General features: G+C 36.8%; 5 protein-coding genes across 5 annotated transcripts; 3 read left to right on the forward strand and 2 right to left on the reverse strand.

The window, feature by feature from the left end:
- Positions 1-6,307: 6,307 nt before the first annotated feature.
- On the forward strand, positions 6,308-8,026 carry EV154DRAFT_604363 (uncharacterized protein; the record flags this gene model as incomplete). Its single annotated transcript, XM_051607395.1, has 3 exons — positions 6,308-7,108; positions 7,192-7,422; positions 7,519-8,026. 3 exons carry the CDS (start codon positions 6,308-6,310, stop codon positions 7,723-7,725), a joined length of 1,239 nt encoding a protein of 412 aa, XP_051455426.1. The 3' UTR covers positions 7,726-8,026.
- Positions 8,027-8,496: 470 nt separating this feature from the next.
- EV154DRAFT_483549 (uncharacterized protein) lies at positions 8,497-10,170 on the forward strand (the record flags this gene model as incomplete). The annotated part of the gene is made up of 1 exon (XM_051598580.1): positions 8,497-10,170. One exon carries the CDS (start codon positions 8,497-8,499, stop codon positions 10,168-10,170), a length of 1,674 nt encoding a protein of 557 aa, XP_051455427.1.
- A 6,928-nt stretch (positions 10,171-17,098) lies between these two features.
- Positions 17,099-20,547, reverse strand: EV154DRAFT_565785 (uncharacterized protein; the record flags this gene model as incomplete). The annotated part of the gene is made up of 5 exons (XM_051605918.1): positions 17,099-17,545; positions 17,582-17,686; positions 19,462-20,058; positions 20,140-20,375; positions 20,502-20,547. 5 exons carry the CDS (start codon positions 20,545-20,547, stop codon positions 17,099-17,101), a joined length of 1,431 nt encoding a protein of 476 aa, XP_051455428.1.
- Positions 20,548-20,577: 30 nt separating this feature from the next.
- Positions 20,578-23,176, reverse strand: EV154DRAFT_604364 (uncharacterized protein; the record flags this gene model as incomplete). The annotated part of the gene is made up of 3 exons (XM_051607396.1): positions 20,578-21,867; positions 21,957-22,195; positions 23,158-23,176. The coding sequence occupies 3 exons, from the start codon at positions 23,174-23,176 to the stop codon at positions 20,578-20,580; spliced, it is 1,548 nt and encodes a 515-aa protein (XP_051455429.1).
- Positions 23,177-23,670: 494 nt separating this feature from the next.
- On the forward strand, positions 23,671-27,331 carry EV154DRAFT_565787 (uncharacterized protein; the record flags this gene model as incomplete). Its single annotated transcript, XM_051605919.1, has 6 exons — positions 23,671-23,840; positions 23,890-24,000; positions 24,057-24,285; positions 24,425-25,475; positions 25,634-26,847; positions 27,008-27,331. 6 exons carry the CDS (start codon positions 23,671-23,673, stop codon positions 27,329-27,331), a joined length of 3,099 nt encoding a protein of 1,032 aa, XP_051455430.1.
- Positions 27,332-27,912: the final 581 nt, after the last annotated feature.

Raw genomic sequence — 27,912 nt, forward strand, 5'->3', positions numbered from 1 at the left:
CGCTGGGAGAGTGAACTGGAATTGAAAAAAAAAAAAAAAAAAAAAAAAGAGAGAGACTGACATAAAAACATGACATCATCACGCTCGACTATATAAACTTGTAATATCATAATATTTGGAAGACTCATCTGTTTCTCTTCAATTTTTTTATTGTGATATTACAGGTAAAACATCATCTTGCCCACTGATTCCATTTTTTTATATATGTTTTTTTTACTAAATAAACATCTGTTTCTCTTCAATTTTTTTATTGTGATATTACAGGTCAATTGAATTACAAAAACTCTCAATTATTTTAATCCCGCAACAGGTGTAACGGCTGTGACTTGTAATAGAACGGACTTAAAAATGTATAATAAAAATAAACCAAAAAATAAAAGAACTGTCGTGATCGAGGCTATATACTTAATATATGACTCTATCTACACTTCTTAAATCTTCCATTTGATAATCCTAAATATAATTCTTATTGATACTGTTATATTAAATACTGATCATTTACTTTATGTACAGTGTTTGGGATGGAGATAAAATGTAAATTAAGGTAACAAAAGAAAATACTGTTAGAACTGTGTATATCTTTTATTTCGAGAAAATTTAGATTACGGAATTCTACTAGCAAAAACTACAGGTATTTATACTAAATGATTAGATGGCTTTCGGATAATATATGTGACGCGTTAGAGGAATATGATATAATGTTATACGTAATGTCTGTTTAAATAGATATGTTATGAAGTAATTCCTGCCTTACAAAGTAAAGACAAAAGTACGTGAGGATCTAAATTCATCTCCGCAGGTGACATTACGTAAATGCCAAAGAGAAAGTTTAGTGCGTGTAATATTCAGTAACCGAATATTCCGCCTATGGGATTGTACTATACTTTTATGGTATTATAATATTTTACTCGTCACAAGGCGAATCACCTTGTGCACATACACCAACAGTTCTGATGATAACAAATGGGGCGAAGTGTGAGCCATGAATATTTATACATGATCATCCATTATTATGTAAAATGTGATGATTCTTTTATTATAATCTATGACATCCTCAACATACAGGCTTGATCTCATATCATCCTTCATAAAAGTATAAGACATACATTTAAATAATAACATTGATATGAACACATATGAAGGTTACATCAGCCACATTGAGGTGCCACAGCTATCTGAATTAAGAACTACATTTTCCCCTGAATATTGTGCTACAAGACATACACAGTTTAAGAATGAATGTTATTGTTATTGTTATTGACATCTCATTATGGCCTTTCTATATGGGATCATTACATCCGAGTATTATCTGGATGAATCTACCCACGACCGACATCAGCCCATCTGTGATCAATGTCTGAAATAATGTGTATATAAAGACCTCTTTTTATTTGTTTAATAAAGCCTTAGTTAATTTTTGCAAGTTTGATAATTTTCTTGTTTTTATTTTATAAATCTACACCGATTTCCACAAGAACACTTTTATTTCTTATTTAAAACTTGAACTGATCTTTATTGAATATAAAAGTATGGGATATTTATACTAAATGATTTGGGATATAACATATATAAAAAGGTAATTATAGATGTGGTGATCTACCTAATGTTGTTACTGATCACACCATAAAACAATATTAAAATTAAATCTCATTTCATCACCCCATACACTATTACATCACAACACGAACTAATCTCTTATACATTATATCATATCCAACTACAAGCACTATTTTAGTGCTGTGTAACTTATCCATCAAACTAAATTCATAATCCGATTTCTCTTAACATATATAAATATGCAAACTGATAGTTAGAATAGAACCCTCTCAATCTTTGAATCTACTTTTACTCTTAATAAAACTTATAAGCAGTCTCAAAGTATTTTATTGTTTTTCTTTGTCTATCTCTATCCTCAACTATCACAATGGATAAGGTGATGGAGTTGGAAAGATACTAAAGAGTTTGGTTGCATGCAGTTAATATTTAACGGGCATAGTTGACAAGAAGAATTGGATGGCTGGATTTGGAAATATTCAGAGGACGTGACTTTTAGCAACGTCACATCATTCCCCCTTCTACTTGAAGGATATCTTGTCGGTTATCTTGTTTAAACCATGGGCGTAGATGTCTTGCGTTAGCAGTGGTTCCGTAATGAGTTGGGTCACCTATCTTGAGGAGTTTGAAAGAAGTGCCTTCTTTGTTATTAAGACCGAGTATCTTGTAGGGACCTAGCCAGCGTTGTTTTGGGAAACCAGATTTGACCAGGTTTTTTCGGGCGACTAGATCATCGACTTGATAGTCGTACTTGACACCTGTTCCTTTTGTGCTAAATCACACATATAGATTATACATATAATAAATTCATATCTCATCATCACTGAGAAATGATAGCTAAATCATAATCAGGCATAAAAAAGGAATTCGCTAAAGCCGGTCACTATTTTAAAGTGTCACGGTATCGTAACACCAAGGTCCAAACTTAAGACATGTTATTCTTATTATTTCTCTATTGACTATGCGTAGCACTAATTGTCCAATATAGATATTGTTATTGATAGCATACTCATATTGTTAAGAGTAGTATCCTCAGCCTCGTCCATTCCATTTATTATAAATACTCTTTATTTTTCCTCTTCTTAAATCTTTAGTTAGCTTTAACATCAATAAACTCTGACAAGAATTCTAATTGATCCTATTGTTTTTTTCTACCTTTTTTATCTGCAAAACTATCCTCTTTAAGCCTACTTTTGCTACACCTTTGTTGTAAGCTCGCTTTTGTTTAATTTGAGATTTCTTGATGTTGTTAATGGCGGTTCCATGGATTATGGGGAGATGGTTATTTAGGTAGGCGAACCATTCCTCAGTAATAATTGCGGTGGACTCAGTGAGGCTTGGAAGTAACGGTAGTCGGGCTTTGATGCCAAAAAGGACTTCGAATGGGGAAAAACCGGTGCTCTCTTGTTGGGATGTGTTGTAGGCAAATGTTACAAATGGGAGGTGTTCGTCCCACGAAGCAGGATCTTGTTCGGCACAGATGGAAAGACTAATCTTTATGGTGCGGTTCATACGCTCAACAAGGCCATCAGTTTGTGGGGCTTCCACAGAGGTTAATGAGCGCTTGATTCCTAATCGGTTACAAACTTGGTACATGGCTTGGGAGATATAGTTGGAGCCGTTGTCGGTGATTAATCTTTCGGGTGACTGGAGTTTTAAGACGATTTCAAAGAGCAAGACTTGGACAATATGATCAGTGTCCAGAGAAGGGATAGCGGCGGTAACGATCCATTTGGAAAGGTATTCCATAAAAACTAAAAGGTATTTATTTCCTTTTTTGCTAGGTACCAAGGTGGCAATGTCGGAAGCCCAGATTTCGCCTATTCGAGAAGGCAAGATAGGTTTCAATGGGGCATTGGTAGAATCGGTTCGGACCTTCGACCTTTGGCAGCCTTCACAATAGCGAACCCAATTCTCGACGTCTTCTTTCATACCAGGCCACCAGCCAAACTGCTTAGCTTTTTCCAATGTACGCTTGAAACCGAAGTGTCCAGCCAAGGAGTCGTCATGGGATTTGGTCAAAATCATCGGGAGGAGGGATCTAGGAATGACAACTGAAATATTTTCTGTATCATCGTAGTTTTTAATTACTTTACCAACAAGATTATTTTTCCAAATAAACGGATATTTCACTCCCCCTTTTAGTAGCAATTTGATAGCGGGATCAACCAGTTGGAGATCATGGAGGGCAGCAGCAGGGGGAATAGTTGCAACATATTGGCTATTCTGTTGGGAAAGACGACTGAGGGCATCGGCATCTTGGTTTAAATTGCCCTTCTTATGGATGATGGTGAAGCGGTACGATTGTAGAGTCATGATCCAGCGCGCAATGCGACCTTTGGGAGTCTTGGTGGTCAGGATAGCTTTTAACGCAGCGTGATCTGTGTATACGGTTAAATCACCGCCATAAATGTAAGCGTGGAAGTGGTCTAAGGCCCATACAATAGCAAGACATTCCTTCTCCGTCGTACTATTGTTGAGTTGAGCGGGAGATAGTGTACGACTAGCGAACGCGATAAGAGTCCCGTCTTGGACCAAGGCAGCACCTAATCCAAAGTTACTAGCATCACAGCGTAAGTCGAACGGGCGACGAGGGTCCGGGAAAGCCAGCGTAGGTAAGTTCATCATGATGGTTTTCAGATTAGTAAAAGCGGTGGCGGCTTCAGGGGACCAGTGGAATGTTGTATCTTTGTGGAGGAGTTGGTACAATGGTTTGGCTACTGAGGACAGGTTTTTGATAAATTTATGGTAAAAGACACAAAAAGCTAAAAAGCGCATTAAAGCCTTGGGAGTGGTAGGAACAGGCCAAGTCTTGATGACAGCGACTTTTTCAGGGTTAGAGCGAACACCATTATTGCTTAATAAAAAACCAAAAAATGGACCTCGGCTTTGAAGAATTGGCATCCCTAAAGGATATCTTCAAGTTAAAATCGTCAAGTCGTCGAAGAACAGTATGCAGAGTGGCCATGTGATCCTGAACCGTCTTATTAAAGCAAATAATATCGTCTAAGTAGACCATAACGTTTTTAATACCTTTTAATAATGTGTGCATATACCGCATGAAATGGCTTGGACCGTTCGAAACGCCAAAAGGCAAGCACAGGAAATGATAAAGTGAGCCATTAGCCGTAAACGCAGTCTTCTTGGCATCAGTGGTGTGCACTGGAATTTGCCAGTAACCTGACTTCAAATCAATAGTGGAGAAGAAGCGAGAACCTTGAAGCTTGTTGTCGTATTTGGGTATGATTTATTTGAGAATAAACAAATAAATCGAATAAAATAAAAACATGGAATAAAAACATCCTTTACTATTGAGTAACAGCATACACCTGTATACTGCTACACAACGACTCCTACTATGAGTACATATTTCTATATAAAAAGATTGCATGATTGGCTTAAAATCGATATACGAATGACAGTTGGATATGGAATTCTATACCACTGAGTTACGATATCACCGATCGGGAAGAGAAGCTTCTCCGATCAAATCAAGAAACATAAGAAAGAGAAACTTAATATTAATAGTTCTATCAATGGATTAGCTACCCATAGAGAGAATAGAACAGCTATTTCTATAAATGGTTCATTTACTTATATATTGATAAACACAACTTATACGACTGTAAATGTATAAGAGAAGTAGTGCATGGAATATTTGGATGCCTATTTTCTACAACTAAATATACAAACATCGATAAGATGTCCTATATTTAGGATCACATATTTACCCATGTCTTAGATAAAAATAATCAACAGAATGGATAAATGATCAGACATAACTACATGTTCTACCACAGCCAATTAAACACAAAAACCTTATGCATCTTTTAACTAGCCACAGTTACACAATATCTTACTGGAGTTCCGTATTTTAAACAGAACAATAAGAGTGTCCCAGATCGGTTGATTCAGGGCGACGTTATTTGAAATCGATGTTGTAGTTAAAGTATAATATACATATACTTGGGACTTCTTTATTTGAAGTTCCGAGCCTGGTTTATATATCAGGTTTTATCCTATTTTTAATAAAGTTCATCTTTTTTCTGTCTAGTAATTATACTTGTATTAATCGACTATTTCAATCAATTCTAACGAGTAGAATTCATTTAATGTAAGGCGGGAAACTGAGTATAGATTTATTACAAGACCAGAAAGGTTGATTCAACACAACTACCAGGGGAAGTTGTTCAATATAAAAAGGATCAATTATTTCATCGCAGCAGAGTTCTTTTAGTCTATTTTTACCTCTAATAAAAATATACTTTTTTCTCATTACTTTTTCATTGTAATATTTTTGTCAAATACCACAATAATACATACAACCTATGTATTATAAGTACTATATTGCGAATACATTCCTATTGGTACGACACAGTACCAGCTTCCTCATATGTCAAACTGAGATCAGATTTCATAATCGTTCCTGGATTGGTCGAGTAGCTACTGAATGTTCTAGTTTCTCATAAATTTATTTTAGTAATCCAATCAAGAACCCTGTCATTGAATGCATAAACTATAATGCTAAAATTCTAGCCCTGTCATTTTTATATTACTTAGCTATTAATTTAAATTATCTTTACTATATAAACTTTCATATTTCTATCAATAAAACATTATTCTATTTCTACTTTATATTCTATTGTGATTATATAAGATACATATTCTTATCCAATCATATTTATCTTCTGACATATAATCCTCATCTATCCGGGTCGCACTATCACATTGGTGGGGTAAAGCTGTTAAGGCAATGAGTACTGATATTACTGCTGAAAACTTACTGAAGGCTGGTGCAAGCTCTGAGAGAGACTTGAGAACTACTGCTACCAGCGTTGATGAAAACTTAACCTCGTCTGGTTCAAGTTCTGTTACTGAACGTCCTCCTAAGGTCACTTCTGAGGTCATTCCCGAGTTAACTAGTTCTTTGGCGCGTGAGGCTCCTACGATAACTCTGGAATCTATTGACACTCCCTCTGTGGTAAATTATAGCAGTGCCAAACGATACGAACAACGTCGTCCAGGTTCTGATGCTGTACCGCCGCTTGCAATTCTTACAAATTTTGCTTCTAATCTTCACAGCGTGGATGATAATATGAGTAATCATTTGGTACTAACTGAGGAGGAATTGTGTGCCCCATTTGTAGCAATTATGGATTCGTATAACAATTTATTGACTTACTTCAGTACCGGTCGTGCTGCGATGATAGATGAAGTTAGTGAAAATGAAACAGTTGGTAATGATGTGGCTGATTCATATAATTTCCTTGCACCTGCTAGTCGTGCATCTCTGGATATGGTTCTATCAACTTTTTGTGCTAAAATTGATGAGATGAAAGCTCGTGTTGCTTTCTTTGATAATGATATTAACAAGACAAAGGATAATATTGTTTGTGAACTTATGCTTGCACTTCATACTATTCCTGCTGCTGATTTGTGTCCTTTGGTACAAGGGTTTTGCTGGCCTACTGAAGCTGTCTGTCATGATTTAAATTTGCGTTATGACTATGTTTTGATGGCTAGGGGGGAGTACAATAGTCGAACTCGTGCAACGGTAACACCAACTGAGCCTGAGACGGGGGCGATGCGCAACTGGAAGAGTTACGCCGACTGCGCCGTTGTATTGCTATCTTGGAGAATGCGAAGTCAAGACAAAGTGGCGATGCATATGAAGACATACCACGAGCAGCTGTTTTGGTGGAAACAAAGCCTGTAGTTAAGAAGATCAACATTTCTGAGCGACGAAAACGTATGCGTTTTGATTCGTTTTTCCAAGGTAATGAAGAAGAAGCTCAAATTTGGATGCAAAGATATGAATTTCTTTGTCGCTATGATCGTTTTGATGAAGAAAAGGTGGATGAGTTGGAGGTAACGCTAACGGGTACGGCATTAAACTGGCTGCATTCGATTTCCAATCAAAAGACTCCATTGGCATGATCTGTTGTTAGAGAAAAATTTCTGAAGAAATTTGGTGGAGGTGTTGATCCTGCTCTGATTGCTTTAAAGGAACTGAAAAAATTACATCAAGAAAATAGGTCGATGAGGGTGTTTGGTCCTATCATTACGAATTTTATATCTCGTGCGCAAGTTTTTGCACCGGGTGTTGTTGTATTCGAGCAGTATATGCACCACATTTGCGGTAACATACTTGCACTCCGACGATTGAAGTAATTTATCATCGTTCACCTTTTGGCATATGTCAGATGATATTTCATAATTCACGTAACACTAATATATTTATTTTAGTTACGGATTGTTATTTTATTATCTTTGATGTACCTTGCGGGATATTGATAGTTTAGACAATATGTCAATATAATCTACCCAAAGTAGTCATCTTCCCGTTTGCTGTAAATAGTTGTGTTCGTTGTGTATAAAAGAAATCCACATTTTTATGTTTAATATAGTTCCATTCCTTTTTGCAATCTGGTTAATACTCTGTCTTATTTTCTTTTTTGTCTTTGGATTTTTCATTGTGCTAAATCACACATATAGATTGTACATATAATAAATTCATATCTCATCATTACTGATAAATGATAGCTAAATCATGATCAGGCATAAAAAGGAATTTGCTAAAGCCGGTCACTATTTTAAAGTGTCACGGTATCGTAACACCAATGTCCAAACTTAAGACATGTTATTCTTATTATTTCTCTATTGACTATGCGTAGCACTAATTGTCCAATATAGATATTGTTATTGATAGCATACTCATATTGTTAAGAGTAGTATCCTCAGCCTCGTCCATTCCATTTATTATAAATACTCTTTATTTTTCCTCTTCTTAAATCTTTAGTTAACTTTAACATCAATAAACTCTGACAAGAATTCTAATTGATCCTATTGTTTTTTTCTGCAAAACTATCCTCTTTAAGCCTACTTTTGCTACATTCATTTTTTTTAACAACATGTTGTTGCTGTACTTTGTTCTTATTAAAAATGTCCACTCTGTTAAGTACTGGCTATGAATCGTCTGAATCTGGCGAAGGTCATGAACTTCATGCTGGGGAGAATGTAACTAAATTACATGGTGATACCGAAAACTTGGTCGAAGATGATGAAGTCTCTATTTTTCCGGATATGGAAGATATCGAAGTATATTTTAATGAATTTACTACCTTGGCCCCGGAAGTACCTGCTCCCAAGAACGGAAATTTGGAGGATGATTCTCTCGGGGATATGAAGAAGGCTATTTCTTTAGCTAAGGAAGAAATTAAACAATTATCGTTGTATGTTGCTTCCGCTCCGGAAAATGATCATGGATTGAAAAACAAGCGTATCTGTCTAAAGAGAAAAACAAATGACTTGATTATATTGAAGAAGGCTTTCGGTTGCTTCGAAGATACTAAGGATATATCTATGGACAAGCCTATTACCAAGTCTTTGGTGGTACCCCGAAATTTACCTATGTTTCGCTGGGAAGGTTTACCTGCTTGTGGACCCGAGGGTCACATATTTGTTGACGTCAAAACTTGTCTGATGAACTTTGTGGATGTGATGAACAGCCATGGATTGGTACTCGATGATAACTATCTCCGCGTTCTGCCTCCCCTTCTGTTTGGTGCTACTCGTATCTGGTTTGAAGATTATTTGAACAAATTTAGACCTGCCTTCCAGCGTGTTCCTTCGTGGCAAGAATTTTCGGTGGCTATCCAAGAGAGATATGGGTTAAACGCTCAAGAAGAAAGAAATAATTGTGCTCGCGAGTTAAATGTTATCATGATGTTAAGAACTGAAAACATGGAAGCCTTCATTGATAGATTTAATAGTTTGCGTCGACGTGCTGTTGATCAAGTGTTACCGGATTCTTTGTTGGTGGAGCGGTTTTTGTCTGCTATCCCTGCGGCATTGTCCAATCAAGTTACTACAGCTTCTGCTACTCTCGCTCTCTACAAACAAAATGATGTCGATATCATTGCTGCTTTGGCCAGAAGCTTGTTTAATCGTATAGCCCGTCAAGAAAGAGTTGCTGCTCTATCCCGTTCATATATCATTCATCCTGGTGAAGCTGCCCGTACTCCCAAGGGAACTGTAACTACTAACAATAATGATGATGAAGTCCATCGCGGGTCCCGTCTATCCCGACATGCCTCTAACAATACTCCTACTGGTGAAAATTTATCTTCGGTTCCTGTACCACCACGTCCTTTTTATGTACCTCGCCCCAGGGCTAGAGTTGAAAAATATTGTTCTTTCCATCGTGCCAATACGCATAATACCGCTGACTGCCGAGCTGCAAATGCTCAGAGTAACGAGCAAACGTCGTCTTCAGTTGAAGATAAAAAGTGCTATTCTTGTGGTGTTTCTGGTTGGACTAGAAATCATGTCTGTAACACAGCTCGTAGGGAAGAAGCTAACACGGAGCAAGAGTACAATTTTGGTGCCATGAGTTTTGGTTCAGATAGAGTTGAAGGTAACAACTATGCTGCTGATGCTGCTGCTACTACCGAACACGCCGCTACTATTGGGGCCCCAAGTGCTTGGGCAAACGCGAACAATACCGTTGGAACAATTATTCAACATGCGTCACCTTCTGGTAAAATAAGAGGGAAGTCGGTCGTTAAAGTGATACTAGATGATTGGTTGATAGTTTATAGAGATAGGAATTTGTAGTTAAATTCCTTCGTAGCTAAACTTATTAACGAGACTTTTTGATGAGAATAAAGATACTGTTTTATTATATTATTTTGTTGGTTTTTATATGTGTTGAATATGGTACTAAATTAGTTCTTTGACTAATGTTAACACTAAAGTATACTAATTTAGTGTTGGTCATCTTTTGATCTGTCTAATTTAGTAAAAGGTTATTCTAACGCCGATCGCTCAATTGATGACATGGAGGCTCACGACACTGGTGATAAGGCTCTTATGACAGCCGATGCTTGAGAAATGGCTCTCTGGGCTCAACAATGTAAGTTTCATAGTGTATTTTGTTGTGTTTCAAGGTAAGGTTTAAATTATAAAAAGACCGTAGGAGTAGTTTGAGACTGTTTATAAGAATGTCCTTTATAAATAAATGAAATGTACGAGTATTTATATAAAAGACTGTCTGCTGTGTTCATATCTCTAGTGCTATCTTGAATTTATCATTGATTAACCAAAAATGTATACGATTATTACATAGTCACTAATTTAGTCTTGTTCTAATAAATGTTAAGTCTTCTTAACTCTCTTTGATTTAAACTAAATTTTAAGTATTCCTCAGACGTACTAAATTAGACTTGTGATGTAATATCCTTATAGTTCTTACTACGACATTTATTGTTAAGCTTATATCACAAATGGTATCAGCATGGATAAACCTTTGTTAGTTCTAATATGGCTATAGGCTTGCTAGGTCACCACACACGAATTACGGATAGCTCCTCAGGATCACCTTTGACTGCCATTTCAGAGTACTTTATTTACTGATTCTTGGCATAATTTGAGTCTTGAATATCAGCATCACTTTCGATATCACTTTCACTATCGGTCATGTGTCTACTGTATTATGTATCTAAAACAGTACTACGTTCGAGAATGATGTCGGAGTCGCTTCCACTATCACTTTCATATAGATTTTGTAATTCAGTTACAGCGTCGATATCCATATAAGCAATACCAGAAACGGGAACGGGATCAACATTGTCATCGTCAGTCATACCATATTCAAGATCGGGAATATTGGCAGGTTCTTCTACGGGCAAACGATTGACGCATGACTTAGAAGTGCTGTCATCTGTTATATTTAGTCGTCGTCTAATGATATTAGCCTTCATTTCGATTTCCAATTCCATATTTTTGTGCTTTATTTTATGAGATTCTATATCACGAGTACGAACGTATGGTTTGTTTCGGCAAGTATCGCAACGCGTATTTTTTAGAATATATAAAATGATTAATGATAAAAAAAGATGAGATTTAAAACGTTAAGCCAAATGTCCTGTTATCGCGGTTTAAAATGGGGTTTAATTAAAAAGTATCATTCCTCCATAAACAGGCCAAGCATAAGCATTCCAAAAGAAATATAATAATCTAATTTATTAAAGAAAGCGGGGGTGATGTGTTCTTTTGACTACTTTAAATGAATAAAAATACCTGTTAAAAGATACTATCAATATGTCTAGACAACCTACATCAGCAAAAGCATTGCTTGAAAGAATGGAGAAGTTCAAAGCAACTATCATCGTAAAGCAGACTTCAGCTATAAAGAATATCAATAAAAGATTGGATCGATTAGAGACCATTTTAGATAAAATAGCTACTACAAGTCTCCAAAACGTTTTTCAAGACCAAATGTAAGTCGATTATGAACAGATTGACTTGATCAAAAAGCCAGAAACTATTCATGTTACCGATATTATTGACATACTAAAGAATAGTGATGACGGAATGTTTCTTTTAAATCCTCTTGGCCAGCCCGAAACAGCAGAACGTATGTATCGTTTGCTAAGCAAGGATATTAACTCCATTTGCAATTCTGTCCTGAGGTCAAGCATGGATGAATGGGTACAGTCACACACAAGTGATTTTAGCGAAACCTTATTTTTGGCGTTTTTTTTTAACGCCACCCCTTTTAATAAAATCGTTTTTTCTCTCATATATCACTATTAAACCAAGTATGCCATTAACACACTCGTGGTTGCTATAATCCACCAAAAGAAGATAAACTTTGGGGTATTTTTTACCTAAATAAGCACGGCATAACACCAACTGCCATTTCAGGTACAGTCGACGTACTACCGTCCACTGTGCGAAGTGTTATTAAAAGGATAAAAGAAACAGGTAGTCCTTTGCCTAAAAAGCAACCCGGTGCACCAAAAAAGATTGACCAGAGGGAGTGTGATAGTTGCGAATAGATTTTAAAAGAGAAAAACAATAAAGTACTTTGAGACTGCTTATAAGTTTTTATTAAGAGTAAAACTAGATTCCAAGATTGAGAGGGTTCTATTCTAACTATCAGTTTGCATATTTATATATGTTAAGAGAAATCGGATTATGAATTTAGTTTGATGGATAAGTTACACAGCACTAAAATAGTGCTCGTAGTTGGATATGATATAATGCATAAGAGATTCGTTCGTGTTGTGATGTAATAATGTATGGGGTGATGAAGTGAGATTTAATTTTAATATTGTTTTATGGTGTGATTAGTAACAACAGTAGGTGGATCACCACAGGGCGCAAGGACATATCGAACGTGTCATTAAAGACGATCCTTTTGTCACATATGATGATTTAAAATTAGAGTTACAAAGGGCTGAAATGAACGTCTGTAGAGCAACTATTATCGCATCAGTAAAGGAGCTTGGATTTGGATCTTATTATGCAGCACATAAGCCACGTATAACAGAGAGACACAAGAAAAACAGGCTTCAATGGGCACACGCTCATGTGAATTGGACCAAAGATCAGTGGAACAGTGTGGTTTGGTCCGATGAATCACGTTTTTCGGTAAAATGGGCTGATAGAGGTGCTAGAGTTTTGAGAAAAGTTGGGGAAAGGTATCAAGAGAAACATATCGTACCAACTGTGATAATTATGGGTCAAGAAATAAAATGAAACTTTTGATAACTTTATTGTTTTTTTATAATAATAAAAAGACAAGGAGGATCCGTCTAGTTGAATAGTTAATTTCTGCTTTTATATGAGGTTATTAGTAGTCACAATAATGTAAATTATTGTGGATTGTGATCGTGTAACCTAATTCGACTACGGTATAATATGGCTAAATACCACACCAACTGTGAAGTGGGGTGGCGGTGGTGTTATGATTTGGGGTTGTGTCTGGGCTAAAGGTTTTGGTCCTTTGACTATCATTGACGGTACTGTTGGCCAGGATGAATATATCAATGTTTTAGCAGGTAAATTTCATCCTTGGTTCCAAGAATTGAGTACGAATAACGACAGGAGCTTTATACTCCAAGAAGATGGGGCTACCTGTCATACTGGTGAGTATGCAAGATGGTGGAAAGAGACGCATCAAATCAGTGGCTTTGAGTACTGGCCAGCACAAAGCCCTGATTTGAATCCGACCGAGCACCTTTGGTGGGCACTTGAATGTAAACTAAAAACCCGAAGGGGTTCAGTTAACAATGTTAGTAGTTTGAGAGCAGCCATAGCAGAAGAATGGAAAAAATGAGCTTCGAACTAGCAGATAGATTAGTTTCAAGTATGCCAGATCGATGTCGAGCGGTAATTGAAGCCCGTGGTGGACCCACAAAATATTGCTTTTCATTTTTATTTTTATTTTTATGAAAATATATATATTAAGTATTATATAAATAAATTAGAAGTGTTTTCCAAATTATTTCATTGTGCAATTAACATTTGAAGATTTGGCAACAAATTCTTCTGATTTATTTATTTACTATTCCGCTAAAATCATTTGAGTGTGACTGTACCTTGGAAAACGTTATCTGGTGTTATCAAGAAGGAGTTGATACCAAGAGCCTCCAGGGAAGCTCATCTTTTGAAAATTAAAGACATTGTCAATTGTTGTAAAGATAATTGGGCCATTTACTTCATGTTACAGAGCTGCTGGTCAAACAAGGCTCCCTCAAAAATGAACAAAAACCGTAAGAGACGGCACTCGGCTTCTAACTAATAATGTAATGTAAGGCTTACTATATAACCATTTTGATAGTATTATTAACATGTCATATTCTCCAATGATAGTGAACGATTCTTGCTGTTGCATAGCTGTATCGACAACAGTACCTTTTCCACAAGTTCCAAATAATGTTTTTTTCTTCAAATAAAGTTTTTTATAACTATAAAAGTGTTCATTTTAAAGTGATCTTTAGGTAGTTTTAAAATGAAATATAAAGTGATATTAAGGTGGATCTAAAGTGATTTGAAGGTGGATCTAAAGTGATTTTAAGGTGGAACTAAAGTGATATTAAGGTGGACTTAAGGTGATACTAAGGTGTGAGCTGTATAGGTGACAATGAGTTGTATTAAAGTGATATTAGGGTGGGTAATATAGGTGGCTTTAAGTTATATTGAAGTGATATTGAAGTGATTTTAACCATTCTATAAGCGGGGAAAATCACTCTAAAAATTGGCGAAAAACACTTTCTTTAGGTGTTTAAATAAGTGTTAAAATGATCACCCGAATCACACCTATAAACACTAGGATTTTCCCGTGGTGCTGGAGGAACGCGCTTTTGTCAAAGTTAATACGGAGATTGACAGATGTCAGTTTCTCAATAACTTCATTCACCAGCTCAGCGTGATCTTTCGGTGCAAATTAAAAACAAAGATCATCGATAAAATTTTGCACGCCATCCATACCTTTGAATAGGTGAGAAATTACTCGAGAATATTGTTGTGAAATAAAAGATAATCCGAAGAAGCATCCTTTCCATCTATAAGTCTTATTTTTAAAAGTAAAACTGAAGATTTCTTGGGATGTCTTATCAACAGGAAACAAAAAAATACGCATTCTTCAGATCTATTTTTGTATATACTCGACCTGGAGAGCTTACTTCAGCAAACACGTGTTCCATATCGGGTATCACATGTTTGGCAGTTTTACTATCACCAATGTTTGCATTTACTCTACGCAAGTCCATACAGACTTTTACTTTAGTCATTTGACCTGTTTGGTCATCTTTTTTACCTGCAGCTAACAAGGGGGTATTGAATCTAGGGTTAGGTACACTTGCATATACAATTTCTTCATCAACCCATTCCTTAATTTGCCTTTCTATTTCTGATAATTGATGATATACCAAGAAATATTGTTTGATGTACATGTTATCAGTCTTTTCTTTCAATGGGATACTCACGATTGCCTCCGGCATAGTACAAAAAGATCTTTTACTCATATTTTTATTACCATTTACGGCATTTCTAATTTTACTTAAGAAGTGCTTTCGTTCCATTTCAGTACCATAGTCCGAGTTCTCGGAATCATATTTATTTTCTGTGTCAAAATTAACGTTTTGAAATTGCGCATAATGTTTCCTCATCAGGATAACAATAAGCAACACCAGATAACGAAATCCGTAATTTGGTTAAAATATCCAATCTCAGTAATATATCAAATTGAGATTCCATGATACTCTTAAATTCAACTACTTCAAATGCAAAGTCAAAACTTATATCATTTGTATATCTTACTTTAAGTGGTTCTGTTTTACCAATACGTTTTTTTTACTTGGTTTATTTTTATTATCAAGAGAAAGAAAATTAAGATTGCTATTTACTTTTGAAATTTTTACTTTATTGTCAAATTGTTTTTCTAAAAAATATTTATTGATACATGATATATCCGATCCTGTATCGATACGAGCAATTACTTTGATGTCTCTAATAATGATAGGAGTTAGAGTCAATTTCAATGGGCTTCTTTCTTCTTTACTCTTGTACTTACATTCATACGGGTCCACTTCCATAGCCTCCTTAATCTTACTAGGGTCATTTCTTCTTGCTCAGCGTGTACCGCCAAGACGGTCTTTCCTTTGATACCCTTGGCATTCATGGCCATACTTCCATGCTTGGCTACAAAACTTGCATGGTTTACCTTTCACTGGGTTCCGGGTTGCCTTGTAAGGATAATTGGCATTACCCAAGAACTTACTTCTTTTGTATACATTGTCCTCAGTCGTACATTTAGCAGCGGTCTGGCTCGACTGCTCACCACCGTGCTTAGCACAACCCATATTACTAGTAGCCGTATTACCGGTCGTAAAGTTCTGCCATTCGACAGAAGCGCCTTCCCTGCGTCGTTTACTGATACTTGTAGCCTGATTACCAGGTCCGTTTACTTTCTTCGAGACAAGTTCATCACCAAACATGTCTCTACCCATATCACACAATTCGTTGATGGAGAACTGATGTTGCGGGTCTACTTGCTTTCTTGCTTCTACAGCGGTAGAAATATGCTGTCTGCATGGTTCTAACAAACGTGCACGGTGCAAAAGTACGAGAATCTTGTCATCCTTGTTCAGCTCAGCAGCATCAACCAGGTTAATGCACTCATTCGTGTATTCAACCACCGTCTGATTGTTTGTCATACGTAAATCAAACAGCTTGATACATTAGCTTCCTTGGAGCGAAAATTACCAAATTTCTTCGTCAATACCTCTTTAGCCTTCTCCCAGTTAGCACATGATACAACATATTCATTAGACCAAGCGGTAAACTTAAAAGGGATTGCTACTTGGATTCACAATCTCCATACATCTTCGATTTGATTTCTGGATGCATGGATTGTCATTTCAAATTCATGAACGAAATGTTAGATGGATTCGAATAATGCTTTGGATTTAGCATGCAAATTTTTGAAAGAAGCAAGATGCAGCTTTGGTACTTTCGGCAAGTCAATTACAAGGGGAGCTGTCAGGAACGAGACAGGCAGGACAGGGCAGAGAATGAATAGCTTCTTGAGAGCAGGTTATTTATTTAATAATAGAGGAAAAGAAAAGAGAAGATGATTATGAAATATATCTGATAAAGAAAACTGGGAGAAGTGAAATTTATCAGCTTTATTTATAGAGAAAGAATAAGCAATGACAAAAGTTAGTCATAGCTTATGTGGATCATGACAAAGGATTTAAAGAGCTGACAGATCAATGATAATTATTGAGTCTGAAAGCTGGTTACTCATATTGCATATTTGGGGCATAAGATGTAACAGGATCATGACAGGAGCCTTTACAAGATCATTACGATAGTCAAGCTTATCTTCACTCTTAGGGCTCATACTGGCCTCCAGAGATTCAATACGCTTAATCATGAGATCCAGTTTACGCTGGTACTCATTAATCTCATTTTCAATGATACTGGTAGCCGGCTCAACATCCATTAAAGCCATCATTCTCGAGCGATAAGCGTCACGAGTGACTCGATACTTAAGGATGCGATCGGTCAAAGACATCATCGTTTCGGGCGTTTTTACAGCCTTACGGGGAGTACTAAAAATGTTGACTGCTTTTTTAGCCATGGTAACAGTTGGGGCAGGGGGATGGACAGTTCCTGTAGATTTGACTTCTTCTTCTTCCTACAAGTCGGGAATCACACCCTCCTTTCTTGATACAGCCTCAGGTTCCGGGGTACCTTCCTCCATGGAGTCAACCTCACTCATTTCGACATCTGCATCTTGGACATCGTTGATAATTTCCTGAACTTCTTCCTTAGACGTCTTGATAGTGGCGGATAAACGTAAAAAATGTAATAAATCGGTAGTGTGATTCAATAAAATAAAAAAAAAAATAAAAAAAAAAACAAAGTACATAAGTACGTTTAGAATTGCTTTACACATTTATTGACCAAGATGTTAAGATGATAATTTGGGGTCTATTTATACTAAATGACAGCTGAAAACTAATTTCATATTTGACAGTAATTAGTCATTAATAAATTTCTTTATTGACTGTCGAATACACAAGTCAAGTTTCTGTTCTTATGTCGGAATGGATATACTTAGATCCTTTCAATGCCACTGGATCTTGTTACTTTATTTACCGATAGATCTGTGATACAGACTATTTCCAATTATGTCAATTACATCTACTTTTTATTACGTCTAAGCTATGTGGTTTGGCACAATAGCTTAAGCTACACAGCTGATTATCAGTTTGACACCGGAGAAAACTTTGATGTTTCTCATTACATGTGTAACTATTTGGAAAAAGACGATATCCCTAGACCCAGGCTAGAAGGTGATCTACGCAAAAGTAATTATTGTTTATATTTCTGATTAAATATTCTATGAGCAATGTTTTTGCTTCGTAGCGAAAGACTTGCTAGTCCAAAATATTAATTTTAAAGGTGACCCCTCCATCGACCTAAAACAAACAATTTTTCATTTCTTCTCGAATAATGACATATTGTTTGTGAAAAAGTGTTCATAGACTGTTTCTCTAACCTCGATAATATAATGCTTAATTGTATTGGCTGCTACACTGGAGCGAAGGGCAACCTCTACCCCGAAACCTCCATAGTTACTTTTTTTTTGAATGACTTTTTCCGTAAGAGTCAATTTTATATTATGACTGTGGTATTTGACAAAAATATTACAATGAAAAAGTAATGAGAAAAAAGTATATCTTTATTGGAGGTAAAAATAGACTAAAAGAACTCTGCTGCGATGAAATAATTGATCCTTTTTATATTGAACAACTTCCCCTGGTAGTTGTGTTCAGTCAACCTTTCTGGTCTTGTAATAAATCTATACTCAGTTTCCCGCCTTACATTAAATGAATTCTACTCGTTAGAATTGATTTCAAATAACGTCGCCCTGAATCAACCGATCTGGGACACTCTTATTGTACTGTTTAAAATACAGAATTCCAGTAAGATATTGTGTAACGGTGGCTAGTTAAAAGATGCATAAGGTTTTTGTGTTTAATTGGCTGTGGTAGAACATGTAGTTATGTCTGATCATTTATCCATTCTGTTGATTATTTTTATCTAAGACATGGGTAAATATGTGATCCTAAATATAGAACATCTTATCGATGTTTGTATATTTAGTTGTAGAAAATAGGCATCCAAATATTCCATGCACTACTTCTCTTATACACTTACAGTCGTATAAGTTGTGTTTATCAATATATACGTAAATGAACCATTTATATAAATAGCTGTTCTATTCTCTCTATGGGTAGCTAATCCATTGAGAGAACTATTAATATTAAGTTTCTCTTTCTTATATTTCTTGATTTGATCGGAGAAGCTTCTTTTCCCGATCGGTGATATCGTAACTCAGTGGTATAGAATTCTATATCCAACTGTCATTCGTATATCGATTTTAAGCCAATCATGCAATATTTTTATATAGAAATATGTACTCATAGTAGGAGTCGTTGTGTAGCAGTATACAGGTGTATGCTGTTACTCAATATTAAAGGATGTTTTTATTCCATGTTTTTATTATTTATTCGATTTATTTGTTTATTCTCAAATAAATCATACCCAAATACGACAAAAGCGCTCACAGAACTGTCGCACTTTTCTCTTCATAGAGTCCCATTCAAGCTGAGGGGAGTTGTGGGGGCTATTTGCTGTATCTGGTTTCAATTCTTGAAGCAACGTGGACAGTTGCTCAACGAAACGCTTATTCTTGGCCAATGCCGGATTTGCTCTATAGATTCCTTTCCCATGTTTTTTACTCACTAATACTAGATCAATAGAGATTAAGGCGTGGTCTGTCCAGTCCGGGTTGATAAAATCGACACCAGATTTGGTCATACTTGCTTTAATTGCTAGCGATGCAAAAATGTAATCAGTTGTAGTACGTGAATTGCCCCGACTAAAAGTGATATGTGGATTTGCCACTGAATACGTCTCTGTTATGTCATCTGAATTGATGCAGTCATAGAGGTGTTGGTTGAGAGTCTGTTTCCAGGATCTAATCGGGTGAGGACATTGCGAATTTGAGGATCGATATGTTGTATAGTGATGGTAATTAAAATCTCCTGTTATCAAGAAGTTGGAGTATTTAGTAAAGTGTGCGACATCAGTTTCATCTTTCAATAAAGGCAATTCAATGATATCGATGTAAAATGTTTTCTTAGGACCGGGTTAGCTAGGAGCATAGACGTTTAGTAGATATATCGGCTCAAAGTGGTGGTTGATGTGATGTACTTTTACAAAAACTGCATGTTTGTTAAGCATGATAAATATTGGTGAAATGCGAATGTTAGGATTAAAACTAACGATGCCAACGTGTTGAGTCCATATTGAATCTTTAGCTTGTAATTCCATATTTAAAGATTCTATTACGTTGTTGTCTTCTGTTCGAACTTCTTGAGAATTGAGTAGGTCGTATTTCAGAGATCGAAGGTACCGGGTGAATTTTCGTCGAGTTATTGGGTCTGATGTGGAAGCTAGACTTCGACAATTAATGGATCCAATTTTAAATTTAGTGGTCTTGAATGGGATTGTTTACTGTAAATTAGGATTAGAGTTAGATAGATTTTTTTGACTAGTATTCGGAGGCATATGTATGTTACTAGGCATATGGTTGGGATGAGGCATAGGGTTGTCATAGGTGGGCATAGGGTTAGTGATATCAGTAAAAGTACTCATTCATTGGCGGGGGGCTGGTTGACCGGCACCAGGCAAGGAGTTATCATAGGTTTCATCTTCAATATCCATTTGTTCGTTGTTGATGTTGGTTGCTTGTACATATTCTTGTACTTCTCCTAATCCACTGGATCCAGAATGGGATTGGCTAGTTGAGGGCGCACGAGTAGTTTCGAATGTGTTGGTAGGTGTGTTGCTGTGTCCATTCTCATTATTAGTCTCTGAAATCACCTGTTGTGCTTGTTCGTTAGTGATCCATCCAAGCTGGAGGAAATTTCTTGCTACAGATCGGCGAAGGTAACTTCTAATAAATTTCAATCCTCTTATCAGACGATTCTGAAGAAATTCAATAGCTTTAGTTGAGCGTTCATCGACTGTAAGGTGATTAAGAGACGGATCGTGTAAATGCTCAATTGAAGTTGGATTAAAATCTTTGACCGGTGCAATGTTGGATTTCGTTAAAATAGAATCCAATTCGACTCTATAGCTTTGGTGGATCAAAAGGGCTACTACGCCACGGGCTGGGTAATGAATATCAAATATGCATCCATTGTCTAAACCCATTGTTGGTAGCTTTTGGCGAAAATCCTTGATGCGAATTCGATATTTATTTGGCAAGTATAAGTAAAGAAACGTATCAGAAGATATTTGCTCAGCTGGAGCTTCAAAAATGCGGGCAGCTGCTTTACGTTGTTTAGATGTAGTCCGCTTACGATTATTGTTCAGTGGGACCGGCTTCTTTGCCATGTCTGCGAAGGAGGTCTTAGGATGTTCCTTTTTATTATCACTACTAGCTTTAGTGCTATTGTGACCAGTGGTCGATTGTTTTGCCGAGTTATTAGTGTCTGAATACTTAGAAGCATTGCTGCCAAAACTATTAAGAAAAGTTTCAGGGACATTATAATCAAAATTTCCAGCACGTCGAGTGCCAGAAAGTTTTTGTTGCAGTGCAGTTATACGAGCATTAGAAAGTTTTAGTTCCTGACGGAGTGTTAAATTTTCTTTTGTAGACACTTCGAAAAGGGCAACAAGTCGATTCATCTGAGCTTGTAGTTTCAAAGCCCATTTGGGTGTATCATTATCCCTTAAAGAAGGATTGTGAGGTACCTCAGGTAGACTACTCTGGGATAGAAAATCATTTGACATATCTCCAAATTGGAAATTGTTTCGCATTGATGAACCATCCTTGTCTAGGGAGTGAGATGAGAGATCTTCAGGAGAGCTGACTCCGTGGGTCGTGGCAGAAGTTAACTGGATTGCAGGAAGCGTGTTGTTTTCATCGTGTTGTGGAGGCTATGGGATTGAGAGTGATGGCTCATGGTAGAGGAGTTTTTACCAATGTATTTCTTATGGCGTGTAAGGTTGTCGTCAAACAGTTTTACAATGGTGGAGGCAGCAAAAGCACGTTTGGTTGCTGGTTTGCAGATTAGAGAGGATGTTTCAATGGCTGTAGCAGTGTTAGCGGGAGGGCCTGTAAGTCGTTTATGGTTCTCAGATGAGGCTGAAGATTCCTGAGAATCCGTACTCAATGAGCAGTTATGGTGGATGTCTTTCGAGGTCGGAAGGATACTTTTTGGTCGTCGAATGTGAATCAGGATTGGCTGAGAGGTCTCTGTTGTTGCTTTAGTTGACGGGATTGTTATAATAACTTGATATCTTTGTGTCGTACAAAACAATAGTTTTTGTACGGAGGGAAAGATATATATGGTAACGAACCAGTAAAGATAGATACAACAAAAAGATTTGAAATAAAGATACAGAGAAAAGAGACTTGGCTTCGTTTTTCTAGGGAGACAGACAGATAATAAGCCAAATTATATGTTAGATATAAGTATTGACAGGCAAGATATGGTAAGAGTTTATAAGATAAATGTAGATAAAAAGCTGAATTGTTTATTTAAGTGTAATGTTTTTATGGGTTTATATACACAACCAGTTGAAAATCTCAGCTTTTTTTTTCTCAAATCTTCCAAAAAAGGAGCGAGCAGAAATATTCCTTTTTCGTTTTAGCAATTTTTGTGCGACCCACAACAATCACACGAATAAACAAATAAACACTGCTCCAAAATTTTAAAAATGTAAAAATAGAATATTGTTGAGAGCATAAAAATGCCAAAAAAGAAATAGTTTATTAAAATGATGACGAGGGCATAAAAAGCTTGTGCTGGCAAAATTTGATGAAGGTATTGCGGCGAACGCCGGCAAAGACAAAACAGATTTGCGTTTAAAGGCATTTGATAATCAAGCGCAAACTATACTAAAGACATGTCCGTTTTTTGCCTAATATTTTAGCTGAATGATGGGCTTACCTTTTTAAACGGTCTTAAACAGTTTTATACATTTTACAACTAAATAATGATGATGATGGTAAGTAAAACAATTTAAAGAAAGCAGCGACAATTCTTACTTTACTAAAGTTAAAAGAGAATATATCTATTAAAAATACGAAAATCATGTTAATAATCTGCAAATAAGAAGAGGTTGATGGAACTTACATTTTCAAAACATGAAAAAAGGGACTAAAAATAAAATAAAACGCGTGTTAGCATGGAATAATTATTACAAACAAGAATGAAAACGTACCCTTGTATCTGTTTGACATCTCTGATGGAAGTCTAAAGTAAACATCTGTGAGTAAACTGAGTTCTTGTCAATATATCATGATTACCTTTTAGTGTCAAAACACGCGAGTACATCAATGATTGTAACTAAAATAAAAAGACAAGGTCATCAATATGATTTTGTATTTCTATTTCCTATCAGATAACAACCCTTCCAACGAAAACTACAATAAATCACGCGTTAGAATCAAACAAAGCGTCATGGTCAAAGAAAAAATAAAAAAAAGAGAGGGAAAAGGAAAAGAAAGATAGCGTGAAAAAATATGCGAGAGTTGCGTGACAAATTGCCGCCAGAGTCGGCTGTACACCAATCAAATTACATGCATGTGTCATTCGGGCTAAGCTCCAAAGCTGTAACAGCTATCATCATTTATTAGCGCCAAATGCAAACAGCTGTCATATTCAATGGCCAAACTTGTATATAAAGGCATCAATAACATATTTCTCTACCACTACAACTTTTTTTTATACAATTATGTCAAACCATACAAACAGATTTCATAACCTTGTGGAACTAAATGCCGAAATTCGAGATCAAGCCTTGAGCTGTAATGTTTGTCAATACAATACTGATAGACGGAGCAATCATACAAGACATCTCAACTCTGAATCACACCGGTTAAACGTAGCGAATGCAATCCTCTCGTAAGTAATATATCAGAGGGTTATTGGAAAATTTACTCACAAACATTAGAAATGCAAACAACCCTAACGAGGTTCAAAATGAAGCAATGAATACTGATCCATCTCCTGAGGTTCAAGATGAGGCAGATAACTCCATGAATATTGATTCACCTTCTGGAAGGTAATTTTTTTATTGAAAACTTAACCAATGTATATGCTTACCTTTAAAACTATTAGTCCAATGATGACAGACATTGATGTTGAACCTGAGCCTGAACCAGACATAACTCCTGAGGAAGCTTTCGGAAGCTCCCATGGTTTTGAGGAGGATGACAGTGAAATCGGACGTGACTTTGACCCCTTTGAAAACATTTTAAATGATGAAGTACAGTTGGATGGTGGTCCTGGTGTTAGTGAATCTATCAACCCCAATACCAATGATGATGAACCTCAAGTACCTGATGATGTTAATGGCAACCCTTACTTTCCTTTCAAAAATGAATATTACATGCATGCTCTTCTCTTTTTCAAGTCTTCAAGTATGAAGTATTCAGAGGAAGAAATTAAAGCGACCCTTGAATTCGGCAGATACTTGATTGAAATAGCAATTCGGCAATACAAAGATCAACTTTCTGGATCCCACTGACACTGACTATGATTTCAAAGGCTACCCTACTCCCCAAGGTATTTCTAGGTTTTACAAATCTACCAAAAGCACTGTTCCGATTCTTCCCCATGCTGAATATTATGTGAAAAGTCGTGAAGGTATTCCTTATACCACACCTATTGATCATTCTAGTCGTGACGCTGCTGGTAAGCCGTACAAGCCTGATCTGATTATCAACCATGTTTCTGAACACCTGCGACTTCTCATTGCCAATCCAATCATGTCCCCCTATTTATCTGATCTTCCTGATTATACGAGTAACCAACGTATAAAGCTTGGTCAAGGTAAAAAGTGGATTGAGGATAAATTGTTTCAGCCTCCCATGATAATTGCTGGTAATGATAACAACCCTCGGCAATTGTGGGTGTCGGATAGAATCTCTCGTCTGTCTGATATCAATGTTCCTGTTCAACAGCGTCCCTACTTCAAGGTATTCAAGTTCTTCCAAGAATCCAACATTGTCAAGGCGTTCCTTTTCCCGGTAATAACCAAGATGAATGATTCCATGTACTATCTCTCCGAAAAGGTTGTCTCATGTGATGTATCACAGCTCAATCTTGATGATGTTTGCCGTTTAGAAGTGGAAGATTACCAGGCCTATACCAGTGTCATGCAAAATTCGACTCCTGAACGTTTAATCATCTGTAACCCGAGCTATACTATTGATAACACTAATTTGATTCGTGATCATTATAACATGATTAAAGCTGCCAACGACCACAAGCACCCATTGCCTGTTAACTCCAACTTTGTCAACAACGTCCTTAACCCGTCTATTCCCAAGAACTTTCAGGTTGTTAGAGTTGTTCCTTATAACTTGTTTTCTGATGACACTAGTGGTAATTCAACCTCAAAATGGAATTGCTTCGATACTTGGTCAATGAATCCTGCTGCTGTCCCCCTAAGTATTGCCAATCATTACTTGAACCAATTGCTTTTATGTGGGTCTAACAAACTCAGTGCCATGGAGCAGTTGCCTTCCCTTGTTGGTAATCTAAAACAGCTCGGAAACTGGTATGCCGATGTTTGATGCTGTCCTTAAAGAAGACGTATTTGTTGTCGCTCCTCTTTTGTTCATCAAGGCTGACAATCCTCGTCATGCCGAGATAACTTGCTTAAAACATTCAACGGCTACATATCCTTGTAGAAAGTGCTTCTGGTGCCGCCATGCCAATAATTACGATTCAAAATATAAGGACCACTCCTGAAGAATATGTGTCAGCTCCAAGGGAAAAACGGCATTGGGAAAGTTTATTTATTACAAGCAACTTACCTATTCCTGATTTTTCGATCCGGGTTCGTGATAGACAGGGTAACTTTATTTTTGTTGATGATCTGATGACTCTTGGTTTCAAAGATTCTAATGGTAAGGGCTTGTTGGGTCTGTCCTCTTGGGATCCAAGTAAAGATACGCCAGTTGAAATATTGCATGGATTATGTCTGGGCTTGATCAAGTACACCTTCAACAAGGCTGCCGATTGTTTTATTAACAAAACCCAAGTCGATGTTATCAGTTCTCTATGTCGTACTTACGGTTCAAAGGCTTTCACTAACTTGTCCACTCATCTGAAGGGTTACAAAAGCTACCTTGGAGGAGATTTCAAGCTTATGGTCCAGATGATTCCAATTGTACTGAGACTTGCTAAGGATGACCGGGCATTCTTGACTTTTCGTAACGATCCCCACCACAGGCTGAATAACATCATCGATACTTTCGATAAGCTTGGTGAGCTTTGTTCTCTATCCTATATGTCGGAAATTCATACCAACTTTGACAAATTTGTTGAGATGCTTCGAAAGGCTGCCAATGATACAATCGTTGCTTTGGATAACCTTGATCATACGGCAATTCCAAGTAGCAGGCGTTCTCGTCGCGGTCGTAGAGACAATCAAGCTTCTACAACTGAAAATGTAGATGAGCCATCGGTGATGTTTGGTGATGTTGTGCCTCCTGAAGAAGGTGAAGATTCTGACGATGAAGACGTAACTTCTGCTGCTGCTACTGGTGCTGCTGCTACTGGTGCGCGTGCTGGTGTTCGTTCTCGTGCTGGTGCTAGTTCTGGTGAACAGCTTAATGGTGCTTCCATTCCATACGCCAAGACAGGTGGTCCTCTGTGCAATCGTTTGAAAACACACTTGATCATTCACTTGGTGGAGGATTGTATTCGTTTTGCTTCTCCTGTGCTTTTGGCTACTGAAAAGAATGAACAGTTTAACAAGTACATTCGGGCAATAATCATGAAAACGAACAAGCAAAACCCCTCTCGTGACTTGGCCCTGATCAATGGTCGTGAGCTGTCTTTGAGGAATGTCGCGATGGGTTGTTACTGGGACAATGATGCCAAGACTTGTGGTTCCAAGGTGAGGGAATAGTTTAGTCGTTTTGGTCAAAAATGTACTTTAACGCCAACCGTGAGTATGGTAATGCTGCATACATCTCCGGTAAGAGAGTCGCTTTTAACATGGTGGCTGTCTTTGATCTCGATCTTGGCAAAGTGGGAAGCGTCGTTTACTTGGAAAGGTTGTGCTGAAACGCGGTGATCTCGTCGAACTGGAGGTTTATACACTTGTTGAAAAACCAGTGCAAGTGCTTTCGGACAACGCAAGCATCTTCACAAACTACCAGGTGGACGATGGTGGCAATCTTCTCGCGGTCAAATTGGACGAAACTCTAAGTACGCTGGTGTTCAAGCTGGCTGTTGTTGAACTATTGGACATGTCGCATTCAACTGTGATAAATGATGTTCAATACTCAATAATTAACAAGTGTAAGTTTGGTACTCTTTGGTGGTTCCATAATACGGACAGACATTTCGAAATGTTGAAAAACGATTCTCAAGATTAACCTTAAGAATAATTTCGAAATTTTTACATGTCATTTTTTTTAAAAAATGAAGTTCACTTCATTTTGTTATCCAATAAAAACGGTCAAATCCACGACCTTCTATCCTCACCCCTCAAGGACACCCATTTAAAGGTTTTGTGCATCCTCAATATTTTTTTAGCGTCTTTTTTTTATGCATCTGGTGTTTAATAACGTATTTGGTTTTTCATCCAATCGGCAGCTTCAATTTTTTTAAAAGATTAAAGTTTGCTCACGGATTTACTTTTTGGGACAGAATTTCAGTAAAATTTAAGATTTTCAACTGGTTGTGTATTAAAGCAGCTACTATTTTAATGTTGTTGCGTGAAAAAAAGTAAGGATATCAGTCTTACTGTACATACTGCTGGTCTGTATGTCATTGAACTACTTTTCTTTCGAAATATAAGAATTGGCATTGTTGATGCTAAGCTCTCTTTCCACCTGATGAGAAGGTGTTTTTTAACATTGGCCGCAATCGCAAAGTTGAAGAATCATTTCAGCAAAAAAAAAAAAAAAGATGAACAATTCTGAAAGGGGAAAAAAAAACAAAATTCTAATTTTAA

This window comes from Mucor mucedo (assembly GCF_025094135.1).
Source record: "Mucor mucedo strain NRRL 3635 chromosome Unknown EV154scaffold_76, whole genome shotgun sequence".
In the NCBI taxonomy this organism is placed as follows: Eukaryota; Fungi; Mucoromycota; class Mucoromycetes; order Mucorales; family Mucoraceae; genus Mucor; species Mucor mucedo.